Source organism: Callionymus lyra, chromosome 18 (assembly GCF_982586985.1).
Source record: "Callionymus lyra chromosome 18, fCalLyr1.hap1.1, whole genome shotgun sequence".
Classification (NCBI taxonomy): domain Eukaryota; kingdom Metazoa; phylum Chordata; class Actinopteri; order Syngnathiformes; family Callionymidae; genus Callionymus; species Callionymus lyra.
In genome coordinates this window covers 14,254,483-14,272,342 of record NC_141835.1, presented here as the reverse complement: position 1 = coordinate 14,272,342, position 17,860 = coordinate 14,254,483, and the positions used below count along the sequence as shown (strand labels likewise).

Here is a 17,860-nt window from a genome sequence, read left to right as displayed (position 1 = left end):
TTAAAAAAGATACAGATGGGCTCTGATTTGTTCCCCCGACCTGACGGCCTCAGATGAAAGGTGCGTCATTCACGTGGCGGGATAAAGTTGTTTTCAGCCTCTGAAGCAGTCGGCGATGGACGGAGTGAGACGCGGTGGAAAAGGAGTTTCTTTTTGATTGCCTTCCAGCTTTCTTTGGCCTGCTGTGCCGCTCAGGGCCCCATCCCAACCCTAAAATAACTCCTCATGCAGAAAGCCTCCCTCCCCTTCAGTCTCTTCGCTCACCTCCCTTTTGAACAAGGTAGCTCTTTTTTTCCTTAACAGATATATAAAGTCCCAGTTTGTGAAGGCTTTTCACCAGTTTAAGCTCAAATTAGCACTAGCATTGTGAGTAAAAACTTCCACAAAATAATCTATTTTCTTGAGTCACCTTCAACCCTCTAACTCTTTAGCCCTAGAGTTCCATTGGCAGATCTACCAGAACTTTTTTAGACTTCAACTTTAAGCTTTATAATAAAAGCGCCACAGTGGTCTTACATTCTTTGTCTCCTGGATAGCTTAGCTTCTCACATTATTGTTAAGGGGGAGACCAGCCATCTTGAAGATAAGCTCTTAAGATATGGTTGTATTTTAGTTATTATCAAATGGGTTACTTTCTATCTTTTTTTCTAAATACAATTTTTTCCCAAATATATGTCAATTAATAATTCTAAATTTGATCAGCCATCACATTGTTTTGTGCCAGGGAACAATTTGTGGGATTATAGCTCCGTGAAAGCCTTTTTTGGCCAATTAAACGACCACATTGTGCTACTTGGTTTTAATTAAAGGCATTTAAAGTAGGGATAGAATTTTTATGGCTGTTGATTAAGTAATTAAACAATATTAATCGCCTCGTATAAAACCCACCGTTATTACAGAAATGTTTAAAAGGTTGATCTCAAAGACCAAAATGAAACAACCCTTATTTTTTCCCCACCACACGTGTGAAGCAGCTGTATAGACGACGTACAGTACATGTGGGAGTGTTTTCAAACACCCCCATTAATTGCACCCAAAAGCTGTTTTGTCTAATAGATGCAAGAGCCATTTTAACCCAATCTAAAGAGATTTTTTTGGAAATGAACAAGGACAACCTTGATGATTAAACAGGGCAGGATTTTGTGGCTACATTCTGGAGACGTGACATTCTGGCGATGTGTTCAGGAACACCTGAAGCCGACGAAGCCCACCAGGGATTATCCAGATCACTGCCAGTTGTGTTTTCCCCTGTCTGGGTAAAGACAGGTAGAGGAAGAGGGTCTAAACAGGAACTAACAAACGAATTCAGGAATCATGGATGGGAAACGATGCCCGGTCAAAAGTGTATGAAGAGAGTAGATGCAGAGATAAAGGTAGGTCGAAGAAGGGAGTGCAGGGAGGGTGGAATAGATTCCACTGAGATGCCCGAGTAGCAGAAAGATTGGAAGGGGAAACCTCCCCACACTGGTGGTCACTGCCATCATGACTACTTTTTCAGCTTGTCTGGTTTCATTGCCCCTAATAAAAACTCTGCACCAGGTTTCTTTAGCGACGGTGCAGACTAGCGAAGGGGCGACTAAGCTCAACCACACCGTTGAGGTGAAACATACACTTTTCTCTCCCTAAAGCCTCACTAGAGACGAGAACTCCTGCTTTACAAGAACAGGAGGAGGTTTTTTTTAAAAACACCGCCGATGTCACAGAGCGAGGGGTTGGAATTACTGCTGCGCAGACAGCCACAAAAAAAAAAACCTCCTCGGCTTTATGTGTGGATGTGTGGAGGTTGAGGAGTGCATAGTTCAACTGCGTAACGCTCCCCGTCAAGAGTTATGGCCCATTAGACAGATCCTGTAATCAATACACACCCCGTCGTCACCGAACCCGTCATTAACATAGAGGGGTGGACAGCTCGCGCTCACTTTGTCTTCCTGGACCAGGGGTTTAGTTTTCCCCGCTCCAGCTGGAGCGTCTGTTTGTAGGTTACAATTGAGTCCCACTTTGGCCTCCTGCGCCACATTTTTCTCTAATTGCTACCACAGTTGAAAGTGCAGTGAAAATGCCGCACCAGTTGGCGTCTGGACCGGGATGTCTTGTCGATGGCTGCGTTTTTTTTCCCTTGTTGGGTTCCCTGCTGACCCAGATTTAAGACATCAAGATTCCTTTGGATCCATTTGAAACAGACAAGTTCAGATATGAAAGAGAAGACAGAGACTGATGCTATTGGCAATAAAACCAACTCTCTGATTTATTGATGTGAATGAAACTATTTTTTTAGTATAAACCTCAAAGGATGCCAGTGATGGTCTTATGGGGGGAGGGGGGGGGGAAGAAAACCTTCTGTAATAATTGCTTATGTTTTGATTTATATAATGTGAATAAAATGAAAAAAGTAGTCTGTGTAGAGGTGGCTCCCTATTATGTTTGACTTTTTGCAAAGTTACACAAGTGCTACGACAAGTCCAATGAGACAAAAACATCACCTTAAATAAACTGACTTAATTTACCCTTAAACAATGATGGCACAAAAAGCAACTGAATCACTAACGTCTTACCAAAAGTATAGGACCCTTAGTTATGTTTGACTCGCTTGTTGCTTTTTAAGTTTCTCCCAATGTCCAAAAAAAAAAATCTAGGTCAAAGCGAAGAGTGATTTTCATTATTTGGAAATGGAACCCCAGGATATTGTACTTGTATGTTTTTAGTTTTTAGCTCTTTAGCACAACGCCAAAAACCCTCACCCGCTGCTTCCTTTATCAGCCCATAAACTGTTTCTTTTTTTTGGGAGAAAAGAAGCCAAATATAATGACATAACTTTAGTATTTTTGGAGCTTTAGGGCAACATAAAATTGAATTTAGTATAATTCAGAACCTTTAAAAGATTTGGCTTCAGATGAAGAGCCTTTGACATCACTGGAAAGTATGTTGATTTACATTTAAAGCATCCATATAAAGAATCGGTGGACGTGGGGAGTCTCTAAAACATAGCAGTGACACTTACGGAGGAACATTAACGACATCCTTCCTTCTTCCACGGTCTCGCACACGCTGTCAGTACAGCAAGGGCGCCCAGGGCCAACCATATATCATTGTGGCCTCCTGCTTAAAGACCATATGGAAGTTGTTGGGATGTGATCCCTCAAGAGGATGGGGTTTGTGGGGTTTTGGTGCGTCTCACCGAGTCAGTTTTACAAGTGGCGGCCACACTCCCACGGATCCTCCGCTGTGTGGGCCCGGCATGTGGCTCATTAGAGGCTAAACGTGGAAGTCTGAAGGGGGTGCGGCAACAGAGACGCTAAATGTAACATAGGCAGTGTCATGGGTCAGATGTAGGTTAGCAAAATCCCCCATTTTCGGGAATGAGAAATCAAAACTCAAACTACTGTATTAGACTGAAAACAAACAGAGATGGATGGAGCGTATCGGTAGCGCAAGCGTCTTGATTTTGCGTGATCGACCCCACAGAAAAAATAAAGCATCACTCAAAACCACGCCAGACGTTCCTCCTGCTTCTGATTACGACAATTAATCCACGCTTTTAATGAAAGCAGCTGAGCTACAGAAGCAGAAGCAGCGGTCGCAGGGGCGCTGGAGTTTGGCGGGCCGTGTTGATTGGGCTGGCAACCATGTGGATATCACATGTTGCGCAGAGATTATCACTCACAGAGGCAATTGTGTTAAATGCTCAATAGACCAGTTCTTACCACTTGCAGCGACGGAGGCGGTTGTCTGCGCTTTGACGACTGCTAACACTTGACCTGGTTTATGAGATCTGTCAGGAATCTGAAGAGAGACTCAACCTTCCCCACCAGAGGTTAAACAGGCCCTGTATCTCTCCAAGACAGATGAGTGACGGCGTTAAAGGCGTCCTGTCAATGCTCCTGGAGCCCTCTATATACAGTATTATCCTCTACTAAACATACCTTACTAGTTAACCTGACAAACCTAGATTGAGAATAAGCATAGCAACTGTGACTAGTGTACTAAATACTTTTCAAGCCAATTTAAATGGCTTGGTACAGAAAGGACTGCCGTAATTGGCTGCACAGTTGTGGTAAGGGACGCAGCTGGTTGGTTCTTTCCCCTGGTGCATTGGATTCGTCTGATGTCAATGGTCTTTCATCCCAAAGGGCAGATTCATCTAGTGTCAAATTAAAGTCTTAAGGAATCTTTGAAGTGAGGCAGTAGCAGCTGAAAACTTGGCTTCAGATATCAGATGGTCTCAAGATGGTCGTAAGTGAGCATGAGGAGACCCTGGGTTGGACCTACAGGTCTAACTGACCGTCTACATATGTAGACTGTAGAAATATGTAGACTGACATCCAAAATAAAACCGTTGTTAGTTTACTCTGGTGTCATGGTAAATGCTCTGGTCTCCAAGAACACAGTCGGAAAAAAAAATCCCCAGACAAAAAACAAGCATCTCTTTTGTTTGTCAATGCTTTGGAAAACAACAGCTTGTATTTATTTCCCCTTTTCTTTTCAAACAACGAACACTTCTTCCAAACTCTGGGTCCAAATAGTTTCTAAAGTGACCCAAAACTACAGAAATCTCACCAACATTGTCATTCTTCTAAGCTGCCGTTTCTCGTCTTACTTTGCCAAAAGACAATCAAAGTAGAAAATCACTTCGACTCCACGATGGCTGTAAATCCAACAGTCACTTTTAGACGGCTATTTAGAGGTTGTGGCTCCAACCATAAAAACGTTTTATCTTTTATCAGTATTCCCTGGATTCCTCTCCCTGTTACAAGGTTTAAGAGGGATCAGCTTTTCTTTTTTTTTATCAGTTCTACACATTTCTAATCTCCAGAGCAGTTCCCAGCCTCTCAATCTCCTAATGACCCCATTCAGCCGAGATTACCTCAATTATGCTTTCAATATCAATATTGCTTTCACCACCGCCCCATACAGAGCAAGGACGGGCTCCGGTTCTGGCAGATATGGGTTTCGGATTGCAGCCCGCCAAATAATGGGAGCCTTAAGTCGTGATGTTCTGTAAAAACTTCTCCGTCAGACAGAGGAGATCTCCAGAGGACAGTTACAGACAAGCTTGGGAAAGATGGACGCCGCGAGGGGGTGTTGTAAATTAGAAGGTCAGTCAGAGAGCGCACACATTGTTCGTTTTGAGCTTCTCTGAGGATCTCCGAATGGGTTTTCTTCATACATTTCACAAGTGCTTTGGTCACTTTAAAACAATCTAAATCAGGGTTAAGTTTCCAAAAATGGTTTATGTGACCCCCCCCCCTCCGTTGAACGTTCATCTCAGCCGGCCGCTTGTCAGACTTGCCTTCAGGGACGTTTCTCCGGCAGTTAAAGTGCTTCTTAAACTGTTGTTCTGGGTGCTATTAAGAGGCTTAACTTCAACTTTGACTCACAAACACAGGCTCCGTCAAGAAAAGTATTAAGTTCAGTATGAATAAAAAAAGATTTGCTTTCAATAGAAAATAAATGTGCTCTGAATTATAAAGCTTAACACTTCGTCACCCAGTCACACTGGGTGCAGTAGGCTGCAACGCAGCTATACGGCTGAACCCTTTGGGTACTTTTTATTTGTTTAAAAGTGAAAAAAATAAAACTGTTCAATCTAATTATATTTAAAATCTTTATTTTACAATCTGAAACATGATTAAAAATACATTTAAAAAGCATTTATTATTGTTGTTTTTTGTTAAAATGCCTTTCCCTGGTTGCATATAAATGTTGAATTATCCTTTTAATTATCTTTTTATTTAGATCAAATCTGTAGTGAACCTTTTAAGAGCCAATTATTCAAATAAAATACCTTTCTGCTCAGGCATCTCTCTGGAATGCCTCCAGAGAAGAATGATAGACAGGACAAAGACCCAGGAAACATTTTAGAAAGGATGTCTTGAGGAGTTAAATATCTTAAAACCTTTTCTATAGAAGTGTCAAAATCCTTGAGCAACGATACACACGGCAGCTTTGATTCAAGGTTCTTAATAAAACAGGTTAGTACCTGCAGTAACTGGTACCTGAGGATTGTAGTATCATTCTGCTGAATAAGCATGTTTGTTGCAAGTTCTGGCAACAACAATCTAGACGGTTTGTTCTTGGATGACTGGACAGAGACACACGGTCAGATCCTGGCCGGTGCCGCTCACTCATAATTAATGCTGAAGTGGCAATGCCAGGAATGTTTCCTATTTCTCCTCTTTTATTTCAGACGGATTCTGGGTTTTATTGTGAATCGCAAATTGCTCGACATATTTGCAAAATGGATGGAATGTGAAGCAATTAGTTTTAATGATGTCCAAGACAAATCTGCACGACAGCAATTACCGCGACAATGTGCTCAACAGGCCAGAGGCAGAGACCAGAGACAACACAGACGGTCCGCGACGATGACCGTCGCCACGGTTTTCATGACGCGGCTTCATGCGGGGCACATGTCAGCGCCCGGCGTCACCGACTGCGCCGACTATTGTCTGCTCTTGTTTGTGTGCCGTCACGTCTGTCTCTACTGAGATCGGATCGTCCCGAGGGAGCCCCACCGGCATGCAGTCTGCTCGGACAAAAGTTAGCACAGGGTGACCTCGCAGGGGTCAGATGGAAGGTTCCCTTTTCCGAAACGGAACGTGATGTCTTAATACATGTAGTGACGCATTAGAACTGGACAAAGGTTCCACCATCTCCAGGGTCACTTGTCTTATACGATATTTCAAGTTAATGATAATTCTTTTGTTTGTGGGGGACTTGTGTCTCCTGACCAGGTGTTCCCGACAAAAAAGAAATATCGTCCTTAGGGTCCAACTTGGATGGGTCTGTCTGCCCTTTTCCAGACTGAGAGCTTCTCACACCCTTGTGTTATCTCAGGGTCAAGGTGACGAGTGGCCGAAAAGAAATGTGTTATGTAGTATCCCTTGTGTTCACTCCTGGGTCAAGGTGAACGACCTCCGACACTGCTTATGTATCTCTGGAAGCCAGGGAGGTCGTACACCTTGACACAAGGGATACTAAAAACACATTTGTTGTCCTGCCATGGGTCACCTTGACCCTGAGGCAACACAAGGGTTAAAGGACCTCCAACGATAAAGGGTCAATCTGTCGGTCTTACCCTGCCCTCCCACCGATCAAAACGTTTCCCGTTGCAATCTAAAAGCTAACATCAGGATCCATCTATTTGTCACCAAAATATTTGGATTCCGGCCTCATCATCCCCAAACTAAGGCCACATCCATCAAATACTTCACCAGTAGGAGGCATTATCCCCCCTAATTAAGTCCTAAAAGAGTGGCCTTGTGAGGGAAAAGTACTTAGTGGGAGTATGTGCTTCTGGTTGTTATTCCGTTCCTACGCAGTGTGAGAAGAGGAATCGTGAAGCGGAGTCCGAGTGGTGTCGCAATAACAGGAAGTGTGCAGCAGGTAGAGCGCCGTTTCGCACTCAGTGGGGCCCTGCTCAACTGCCAGCACTTGGTGGTGCCAAGAGCCATGGCAGCATTCCCGCCTGCGATCTGTCACTGTCCACAGCATCTGTGTCAATAGCATTCCACAGCCCTGTTGACAGAGCGCCGTTGTTTGCTTTAGCCACCGCAGACCAGTGGTCTGATTTACTGTTTAAAGGACAATGTCATAAATTGTCAAGTGCGAGGCGCGATTCTGTCACAAGATCGAAGGCTTGTTTACTCTATATTGGTCTGTCGGTACTTGAGGTATCGGAGCGTTGGCGGGGAGGGGTGAATGACACAGATTGTTTTTCCATGGCCCAGAGATGACCTCGGCCACTTCATGAAAAATATTATGCACACGTTTATCTCAGCGATGGTGTTTGTTTTTCTGTGATGAAGTTTTTGGCCCATGCCACTGATGGGTTATAGGGCAGAGCGGGGAAAGTGCATTTAGACTAGATGGCTCTCAAGAGGAAAAGAAACTTTAGAAGGTACTCCAAGATGAGATTAAGGGAATGAGACTAATAGCTTCTTGATTTAATCAACGTGTAAAGCAAGCTTTGGGGTTGAGATCACACGTTCTTAAGCACTACATGTGGGGGGTACACATGTTACAGACCTGCTAAGAATCCATCTGTGCTTTCTCTTCAGCGGACTGCCAGCCCCCCTGCCAGAACCGTGGCTCCTGCAGTCGGCCACATACATGCGTGTGTCGCTCGGGTTTCCAGGGGCCCCGCTGCGAGGAGCAGACCCCGGAGCAGGTGTACATACGCGACGGCGGCGCCCTGAGGCGAGTTCAACCCGGCAGCAACCCCTTCGTGAAGGAGCGGCGACGACACAACACCACCAGGGTCCAGAACCCTAGACCTGCGACTACCAGATCGCCTGTGTAAGTGTCCCTGGTTTCTTAATATAGACAGAAGGGGGTCAGATAGAGTTCATGGAAGATAGAACCGGTGTTAGTCTTAAGAAAGCACAGATTATATTGCAACAGTACCTACTAGTACCTTCCCTACCTGCTGGTCAGTATCTGTTTTGCTCACAGTCAACATATAAAAACAAACCTATTTAAACGTTTTTTAAGTTCATTCAGTCACGACAGTTCATCACACTTATGTACAACGCTGCTCCTGTTTGTTGTTACGATAAATCAGACCAGATGACTCATCGGTTTGATCTTCTTTAAGAGCTCGGCAAAAATAAATAAATGGAGTCCAACGCCGCTGCCATGCTTGAAAAGTATTAAGGTAGATCTGGAAAATAAATCACAATATACTCGACAGATGTATTAACATACATTGTTTTCAATGAAAATAAATGGAGATGATTATATTTCCTCTCCACTCTGGTCCCGCTCCAATAGTTTTTGATTTATCGGAATAACGTCGACGTCAAGTGGTTCCAGCTCATAATTGCGTCGTACCAATCGTTTCTTCGAGAACATTCAACAAATTCTCCAGTCTGCTAATCAGACAGTCTAATCGTTATTTGGCTTTAATTCTTTTTTTTTCTTCTTTTCGGATCCAATCTTGTTGGAAATTACTTTCTGGTCTGATTGCCACAGCCAGAATCATATTTCTCCATTGGGGATGTTGAGAGGAAGTAATTGTTTTCTGGAAACGGTTTTGATTGATTCTTATTGCTCACAGATTTAGCCTTATCTTGTCAATATGTTATCCATTTCGGACTGACTTTGCTCTGCAGTGATGGCGATTGAAGTGCCAGGACACGTTGACGTCAAAGCGATGTCGATTCTTTCCCAACAGAGGCCTTTGATTATGTTTCTTGTCTGTCTGGTCAAACGACCCGCGTGATAGTTTAGTGACCTAGCCAGCCCAGTTCTTAAATTGTCTTTAATTGATTTAAGAGCACTATTAACCATTGATTCAATAATTTTCCCCCGCTGACTTCCCTTTCTAGGGGCCTAAAGTTAATCCTAGCTTCTTAGGGTTGCAGCCTGGGGACACTATACTCTATACTGCATTGGCTTATAGATAAATGATCTAGTTTTTAACTTTTTCACATATAAGCTACATTAAGCTAAACAAAAAGGGCAGATAAGTCGGTCAATCAAACTCTTTTAAACGCGTTCATAATAACTTTCAACCTCCTTCAGTTTCAAAACGTAAAAAATAACTGTCTAATACCGCTAAATCAATTCTTAGCCCTCGATCGCAGCCCTACACCTCTGTTGTTGGCGTGCCTGTGAGACACAGGGGTTTCCCAATTCTCCATTGGATGAAGGGGGAGGGGTAAGACAAAGGGCCAGCTAATGCTCAAAAACAAGTGAAGGCACACTTGGAACGAAGTGGTATGATGCATTTACCCAAAATGAATATACATTTTTGTCCATAACTCCAAAATGAACGAATTCCTGAACAGAGAAGGAATTTGCTTCTTAAAAAGTATATGGAAAAAAAAACTTAGTAGAGAAGTTGTTTCACTTCCAGCTCACGGGACAAAATAGCCTCCTGTTCCTCGAAATCGTAGACCAATTTTCATCGTTATAGTCATTCCAAGGATCTCCTGATTTTGGCCGAAAGGACCAGCTTTAGTGCCAACGGACAATTCCCTTGGTTTCGATGTCGACAGTTGGTGGAGCCACAGTATAAGGAGATACATCCTAACAATATGTTGCAATGATGCGAGACCTGGCAATAAGGTATGATTTTTTTAAATTGTGACATCGTACAGTAAGCAGTCTAAAGGACGATCTGTGAACTCTTTCCAAGACAGAATTCCCTCCAGTACCGGAATCCAAAACTGCATACTTTGAAAGAACTCAACAAAAGACTAAAACAGAAACAGAATTCTGTTTGAACCTTCCGTCAAAATAAATACAAGAAAAACAAACTTCTGTTTTTGTTCTCTTTCAAAATATTTGTAGTTGCGAGTCAAATATTTCAGATGCACGTCCAGTATTAAATGACATTTGCTGGTAACGTCAGCCGATTGGTTCGCACAGCGATGTTTTGTAAGTCGTAGACCGCTAAAAGGCTTGAACTACACTGATGAGCGCCGTGGTGGTCTCTCCCTGTGGCCCCAAACTTGAAACAGCTTTTTCTCTTTTGTTCTATCACTTTATTAACTTAAATTGACTTGAAATATCGCAACATGTGTCCTCGCTCTGGTTTGCCTTAAATGTTGCAGGATAATCAATTCCTGATATGGCTGTGGGCCAACGAACGAGGAATGATCAACACCAGGCCAGTGTGTGATTTAAAACAAACAGTGAAACAGACAAAAGAAAAATATTGTCATTCGACCAAAGAAAAAGTTGTGTAGCAACGACTAACGATGGATAACTACAGAGACAAGAACAGAAACGATGAATTCCAAGACCTGATTGTGTAATAGCCCATCTGGACCTGCGAGGAAAACTGGAACCGACAAGAATTTAAAATAAATAATGTTGAAATTTCAAAAATGGGCCTCAATATTCGCCGTTTATTGAGCCACTAGTTTAAATTATTATTGTTTTTCAAATTGTATCTTTTCCTTTACATTAGTTTCAACTATAATCAAACATTTTTAAATCATAACAATTTTAAATGTAGTGAGAAAATTGTTAACTATAATCAAACACTTTCCAATTTTGATGAAACAATTTTCAATTGTAATCAATTTTAATCAAACAATTTTTAACCGTAAAAAAAAACGTCAACTGTGATCAAACATTTTTAAACCATAAATAAACAATTTGACATTTTAATCAAACAATTTTCATCTGTAATCAGAAAATGTTCAACTGTAATCAAAAAAGTGTCAACTGTAATAAAACAACAATCAACCATTTTTAAACCATAATCAAACAATTTTTAAATGTAGTAAACAAAATGTAAACTATAATCAAACAACTTACAACATTTATAAAACCATTTTCAATTTAAATATTTCAATTTTCAATTGTAATAAAATGTTATAATTTAATTTAAAAAATGTAATGAAACATTTTGAAACTTTAATCAAACCATTATACATTTTAAAAGTTTGATATCAAGATTTGGTGTCTTCCAAACACCCAAGTTTAGGATGTCAATGATGAAAAATGACCAACCAGGTGTCCAGTTAACTCTATCGCAAATTTTTAAAATGGATAACTTTCCTGCGATATACCATTGTAATCGGAAAACCTAGGTTTAGATTAAAGCCAAGAATCAAAGGTTCCTCTTCTTTACAGAGCACACGTGATGTTTGATCCCGAGGAATCGACTTGGATCTGGTTCTGAAAAAAAATCAACTCTTGTCATAAATGTCCAGCTCAATAATGTCAAAATCGATGCTGTCAGCCAAAGTTTTTCAGCCCCGTGATAGAAAAGCGTGGCTGTTAGTTTATTGTAGTTCAAGCCAAGATTCCTGGAATTATCTCACTTCCGAAAAGAAGAGGTGTGAAGGAATTCTGTCAGTGTTTGTTTTATGTGGAATGGGATTATCATCTTTTTGAGTCATTTGAGGTTTAGTCTCTTCAATCTGGTCGGTTTTACTTAAAGTTGAAAGACTTTAAGATGGAAAACCTTCCTCAGGTTAAGGAGTTGAGGTATTATTTATATTTGAGGGGAGCAACATGGATACGTGGATGGATGGATGGATGGATAGACTATGAACCAAGTTACTGTCTAGTACGTTAGCAAGTGCTAAACCAACCATTTCTAAGTCATCTCAGGGCCATTTTAAATAGTCCTCTACACCCTGAACCTTCAGAGCTCCCCATTACCCAGCCTCTGACTTTCAGCCATCTTAACATCTAAATAATTCAACGCTTAAATATATGATGACTGTCTGAAGGATAAAACCTGTAGCTACAATATAGCCTCACCATGGCTGATGTTTTGGTCCTCTGGGCTGACTTGGATCAGACCCCATAAATCAGTTCTTGTCATAACTGTCTGGCCTAATCATGTCAAACTGGATGTCATCGCCAACTATTTTCAAATCCTCATCTCGACAATGTGGCCTCGCGATTTCTTTGTCGTCAGCGCCAAGAATCCTGGAATCTGTCTCACTTCCGAAGGAAGTGTGAAGGAATGTGTTCAATATGCATGGCTGATGGTCGCCACACGGATGTGCTCTTGATGGCTATTAGAGGTTTGGTGGGTGTCACGTTTTTCTTTTTTTTAAAATGCCAATAGAACTGTCTTACACCTTTTACCTGATTCGACCATCCACCTTTCCTTAAGATGAACCCTTTGGCTGGTCCATTTTCTTGTTATACCCATATAAATCTATGCTTTCCAGGTGCTCCCAATGGCAACCTTCTCAGCCATTGCCGCCTTATCACACATAAATCCTCTCGTTGTTGTCCTTCCAACTTTCCCGCCCTGCTTATCCACATGTTTTTGGTAGCCCAAGTTTGCGAAATGTTTTGGCATCCGGATCAAAAGAGCATTCTTTTTTTTTTTTCACACATCCTCATTCCCCAAACGATTTTCTTGGACTAGCTCTAATGAATACAAGCCTCTCGGCTACAGACTACACACTTGCTATGCATATGTTTCCTTTGGTTGTAACTCGCATGGCATTTTTGCGTCCTGAGTCACAGATTTTGGGGAAATAGACAACGCGGCTGCACGAGGCCCAGAGAGCAATCTAGAGTCACACATGCCTCTTTTATTATGATAGCTGAACTTACAACTGTTGGAAAGCGTGGGTTTGAAATTATGGTCGAAATTAAACATTTCCAAACATGTGGCCCCAAACCATTAATGATTTAAACGTCTTCACACAACAGGATGAAAATGTCTTTATTTTGAAATTAGCCAGCAAATGATTTGAACGCTCTCTTTCATCGAGGCTTCCAGAAACGGTTGCGTAAGGCACATTAAAAGTCGGGCCTTACGTGAGCTGCAGTAAATATTCTGTGTTCTTTCTCGGCCCATAAACGACTTTAGGGGTGGAACTGTGCCGGATGCAAAGCTTGGTTTCACGTATCAGATTCCTGAAGCCAAGATGGAAGGTCAAGAGCGACCGCAGTGCAAGGGATCAATTAGGGAGTAAAGCCAAGGCTTAACACCTAGTTCATATCTCTCTATTAGAGAAGGTGTGAGGTACGATATATGTCCGTCTTGGATAGTATTTGGGTGGCTGTGTCAGCGGCACCCTGTCAAGCGGCGCCAAGAGCAAGAAGCACCGACAGACATGGGCGAATTCAACAATACAGAGCACAGTAAGGTGAGTGCAGCTCCAAATCCGTTGTTTTCCCTCGGCCCTGGTCAGCCATGCCACTTAGCCACACTTCTCATTGTCCTGTCAACTCTAGTTTGGTCTTCTGAGACGACAGCGGGTGCGAATGTCAGCAGGCACCCGAAGTGTAGGATTATTCAAACATTGGCTCTTTTAAAATTTCCAAACCCGAATACCAGGCAGGCTTTTATTGAACTGACAGATTTTTGACGCAACCCAGCACCCTAGCCAAGTCGGCCCTGCGGATTATTGCGCTAGACCGTTGAAAGAAATATGCAGGGGGTTTATCACAGGGACCAAATCGCATTAAGTGGCGCAGAGCTGCGAATTCACAACCTCTAGTTCAAGGACAGAAAATATGATTATCTTGACGCCTCATCCGTAGAGGAAAGTATTCTGTTTGTTTCACCGATAATGGTTTTGTTGGCTGGCAAGGTAATGGTAATACCTGCAACTTTGAAGCTGAGGGTGTGAATCCCTTTTGGGCTCTAGAGGGCTCCTCTGAACAGTTCTCAGGAAATACAAAAAAAAAAAGAAAATCTCCATTTTAACGGGTGTGGTACAACACAAGCTTGACCAGCTGCTCAGGGCTGCTAAAAAGGTTTGTCCTTGTCACATAGAAGTAGGAAAGTCGGGGCCCCTCATGGACACTCCTGTCCGAGCAGTTGATGTAACATGGAGGATGTGTTCCGGAACAGACCTCTCTGTCGAGTCCACACCCCTGAGGTCCTGTGACATCAGGACACAGCAGGAAACACAGCGGGCAGAACAGGATGCGCTTGTAGTCGGTAGGTCAACTCTCTGTGACCTTTATTACACAAATCAAAGGTGCTGAAATTGAGGACTACATTGATACATTATAGAAAACTTGCGTGCAAGAAAATGCGTTTTTCACCCCCAAAATCCAATGTATATGTATATGTATACATTGTACATTTGTGTATTTCACTATGTGAACCTAAAACATTTTGGAAATATTGAAGCTTCCGTCCAAGTGACTTCTGCCAGCTCCGTCCGAGTGTTTAAGAGGTTTTTCATGCTCCCAGAGATGTTATCGATGTGGTCTCCTCCCAGCTGGAAAACCTCAGACCAGGTGCCGCGAACCACATTCTGTGACCGATCACTTGAAACAATATTAATAATTCTGCTCTTGTGGAAAACGATGATATCTACGGTTAATCTCAGCTGACTTGGGAGCGAGTCTTTGTGATTCTGTTTCTGTTTCACATAGAAAAGTTCTCTTGCCACTAGAAATGTTGACAGAAGTGGGAAAGTCAATTTAGATTTCTATTTATTTCTTACATTTATCCATGTTGCGGTCTCATACTTGATGCTGAACTAGGGTTATTGATGCTGCCTTAACAGTCTTGATTGATTCCTGCTTTTATTTTTTGTTGGGGAGCTGGAAAATTGAACGCAATTCTTATCTAACTCTCTGTTAAGAAGGATTAAGAATGGGAAAGCCAAATGGTTATGTGAGAACCCATAGAGGTATTTGGTCATTTGGCTTTATAGATATATCGTTTTGTCAATTTCATCTTTGCTTTGGTACTTTGCAGATTTTAATTTAGTCTGTTTTCCCAGGTGGCTTTGCTTCTGTAATATTCTGGACTTCCTCACTGGGATTATTTTTGTCTTATTGTTTCAGCTAGTGATAGTCGAGTAACGTACCCGAGTCTTTTAGTTTCCTGTTAGTGTTTGGACCTTATGGGATTGATGGAAAATTACACGTTTAATTGAGGAACTACCTTATTTGGACTTCCCTTTTGGATTTCCGGCTTGTTTCTGGCCTTTCGACAATGTGATAAAGTGTTACGATATATTTTTAAATACAGTAGCAAAAAAAAGCGTGGTATTGCCGAGGATTAGTATAACGGGCTCTAGAGAATGATATCGAACTTTTACTACAATGGTCCCCAAAATGTTTGGCTTCACATACTCCATTAAATGTCATTATTTACTGGCAAAAAATACTGGTTCTTACACAGGGTAGCGTTTGTGTTATACTTGTCTTCGTTTCGGTTATTTTTGATTAAAACAAATTATCCACATGCTAATGATCCTTCAGAGAAAATCCAATCATTTTTCAAAGTAAAAACATCTTCACATAAATGATATAACTATTTTTAGTTTCTGTGTGGCCCCGTAACAAACGCCTACCACTCTCAAACATGGCCGCCTTGATCTTGATTTGTTTGTGGATATGGTTTTTAGCGTGTCCGTCTAAGATGGCGAGCTTCCATTTGTGTCGTCATTTTATCATTTTACAATTTTCTGCACCAATTTTCAGTGTCACAGTTTCCTCATCGCTCTCTCTCACCACCCGATCTTCGAAAATACTTGGGCCGTGAGGTACGGAGATGTAAGTAGAAAAGAGACCGCTGGCAAGCTGGAAATTCCCAGATCGAGGGCGTAGTCGGTTCCAAATTTTCTCAGTAGTGACCCAGAAATGGAGCCACAACATTAAGTTTCCAACCAAGCCAATTGAGAGTTTGATTTACTGCTAACATAGCCATTTCATGGTTTGGAACAGTTAAATGGAGTTGGTGTTAAAGCGCTTGTCAGATTTTAAGTGCAATTGGCTGCTTAGCTGTGAGTGCGTTGTCAATCTAGCTGTTGCACCATTTTATAGTAAAAGATATAACCAACTCATGCCAAACTCATCAGAGAATCGTTCCACGTTACCGTTAGTATTGTTGAATTCCTGTTAGGGTGATTCACAAAAAGTCCTCTCAGTGCGACTGTTTGCTCGGTGACTAATCGGGCCGGCGGTTGTGAGAGTTGTTGACTCAAGGCTTTACACGTAACCACATGGACGTTTCTCAGAGGAAACTGCGGTCGCAGTGGGAGTTCTCCCCGTTAATCATGGATCATTGGTTACTTTCACTGCCATTCCAGACGGACCACACTACCGACACCGACCGAGGCTTCCGCCAGAGCCCGGTAAGGTAACCTCAACACCTGAGGACGAGCACTCGCAGCACTGGAAAACCGGGGAGGCTGAGTGGAATAAAATATGGTCATTAAGTTTGAAAAGCCGGAGTGGAAACTCACTCAACATCGTGTTCATACTTTGAGGGGATAATAAATCGGAACAGTAGTCCAGATCCCTCAGCAGCCTTCGATCATACAATACTAAAGATGCATTTGGCCTCGAAAAGGAATGCGCTTTAGCCACGACTTTTCTTGTACATTCGTCTTAACACTGAGCCTGAGAAACTGCTACACTATTGGCTTCGCTAACAGAAGCGCAGAGCTCTTCAAGTCGTTCCGCGTTGCCAAGAAACAAGATGTAAAGTGGAGAAGACGGCTCGGAGGAAATTAACTCCCGGAGGGTTTCCAGATATTCTCGATAGGTACTAGAATGTACATCTGTGGTACAATACGTTTGACTGAGAGCTACAAATGAATCTGAGATGTTCCCGTGAACAAACCTTGGTTTACAAACTAGTCTAGGGACAGAGTAAATGTTTGGCCATTCAAATAAATATGAGTAGCGTTTTTATTTCTTCTTTTAATAAAAACTTTACTTCACACACAAGGGGGCCAACAAAACATGACTTGGCGTGTCGGATTTGGCACCCGGGCCTGGTGTTTTGTTTCAACCTTTACTTTGGCCTTCAACAATTTTTTGGTGTATGATATATTTCTAAACAGTTTTGTCATGATTACGTAAGAAGGTGCAACTTTTAGATTAAAAAAAGAACGTGAAAAAAAAACTATGTTTTGTTTTTTGGGTTAATATTAGGCAATCAAATATATATACTGCAGATTATACATCTGTTAATACGTGAGAATAAATCGTAACATATTTTACGATGTTTTACTTTTATACTGATTCTTCCTGCTATTCTATTGAACCTATGTCTTGTGTTTTATCAAGAAGTATCAAGTCCATATCAGCCTATGGGATAATAAAAATACCGAAACTCCAGGTACTCCAGTTTCCTCCCATAGTCAAAAAACATACATATGGTGACTTTTTGTAGGTGGGTTTCAGCTTGTGCATTAATGGTTCTCCAGATGTGTACTTCTATAGACCTATTCAGACTAGCCCCAGCGACCCCTATGAAGGAATCGGCTGTAATCCAGTTTCATGGCTTCCCAGAACAATCAGAAGATCAGCTCAAGCTGGATAGTGAGATGTACAACAGAAACAGGAAATAACCAAAGAGTTATAACCAGCCAGTGGTAAACTTGATACTACAATTTTACTTTTCTCACAATCAAATCCTGATAATCCCATGCAATTACAGTATATCGTCCAAAAAATC

The 17,860-nt window shown here is 41.9% G+C and overlaps 1 protein-coding gene across 1 annotated transcript in view; it reads left to right on the top strand.

Moving 5' to 3' along the window:
- Positions 1–17,860, top strand: part of LOC148060595 (latent-transforming growth factor beta-binding protein 2-like) — a 114,789-nt gene that overhangs the window by 13,236 nt on the left and 83,693 nt on the right. Inside the window, exon 3 of the mRNA XM_087779309.1 lies at positions 8,058–8,295. Within this exon, the coding sequence (XP_087635435.1) occupies positions 8,058–8,295 (238 nt within the window). The remainder of the gene's footprint in view (positions 1–8,057; positions 8,296–17,860) is intronic.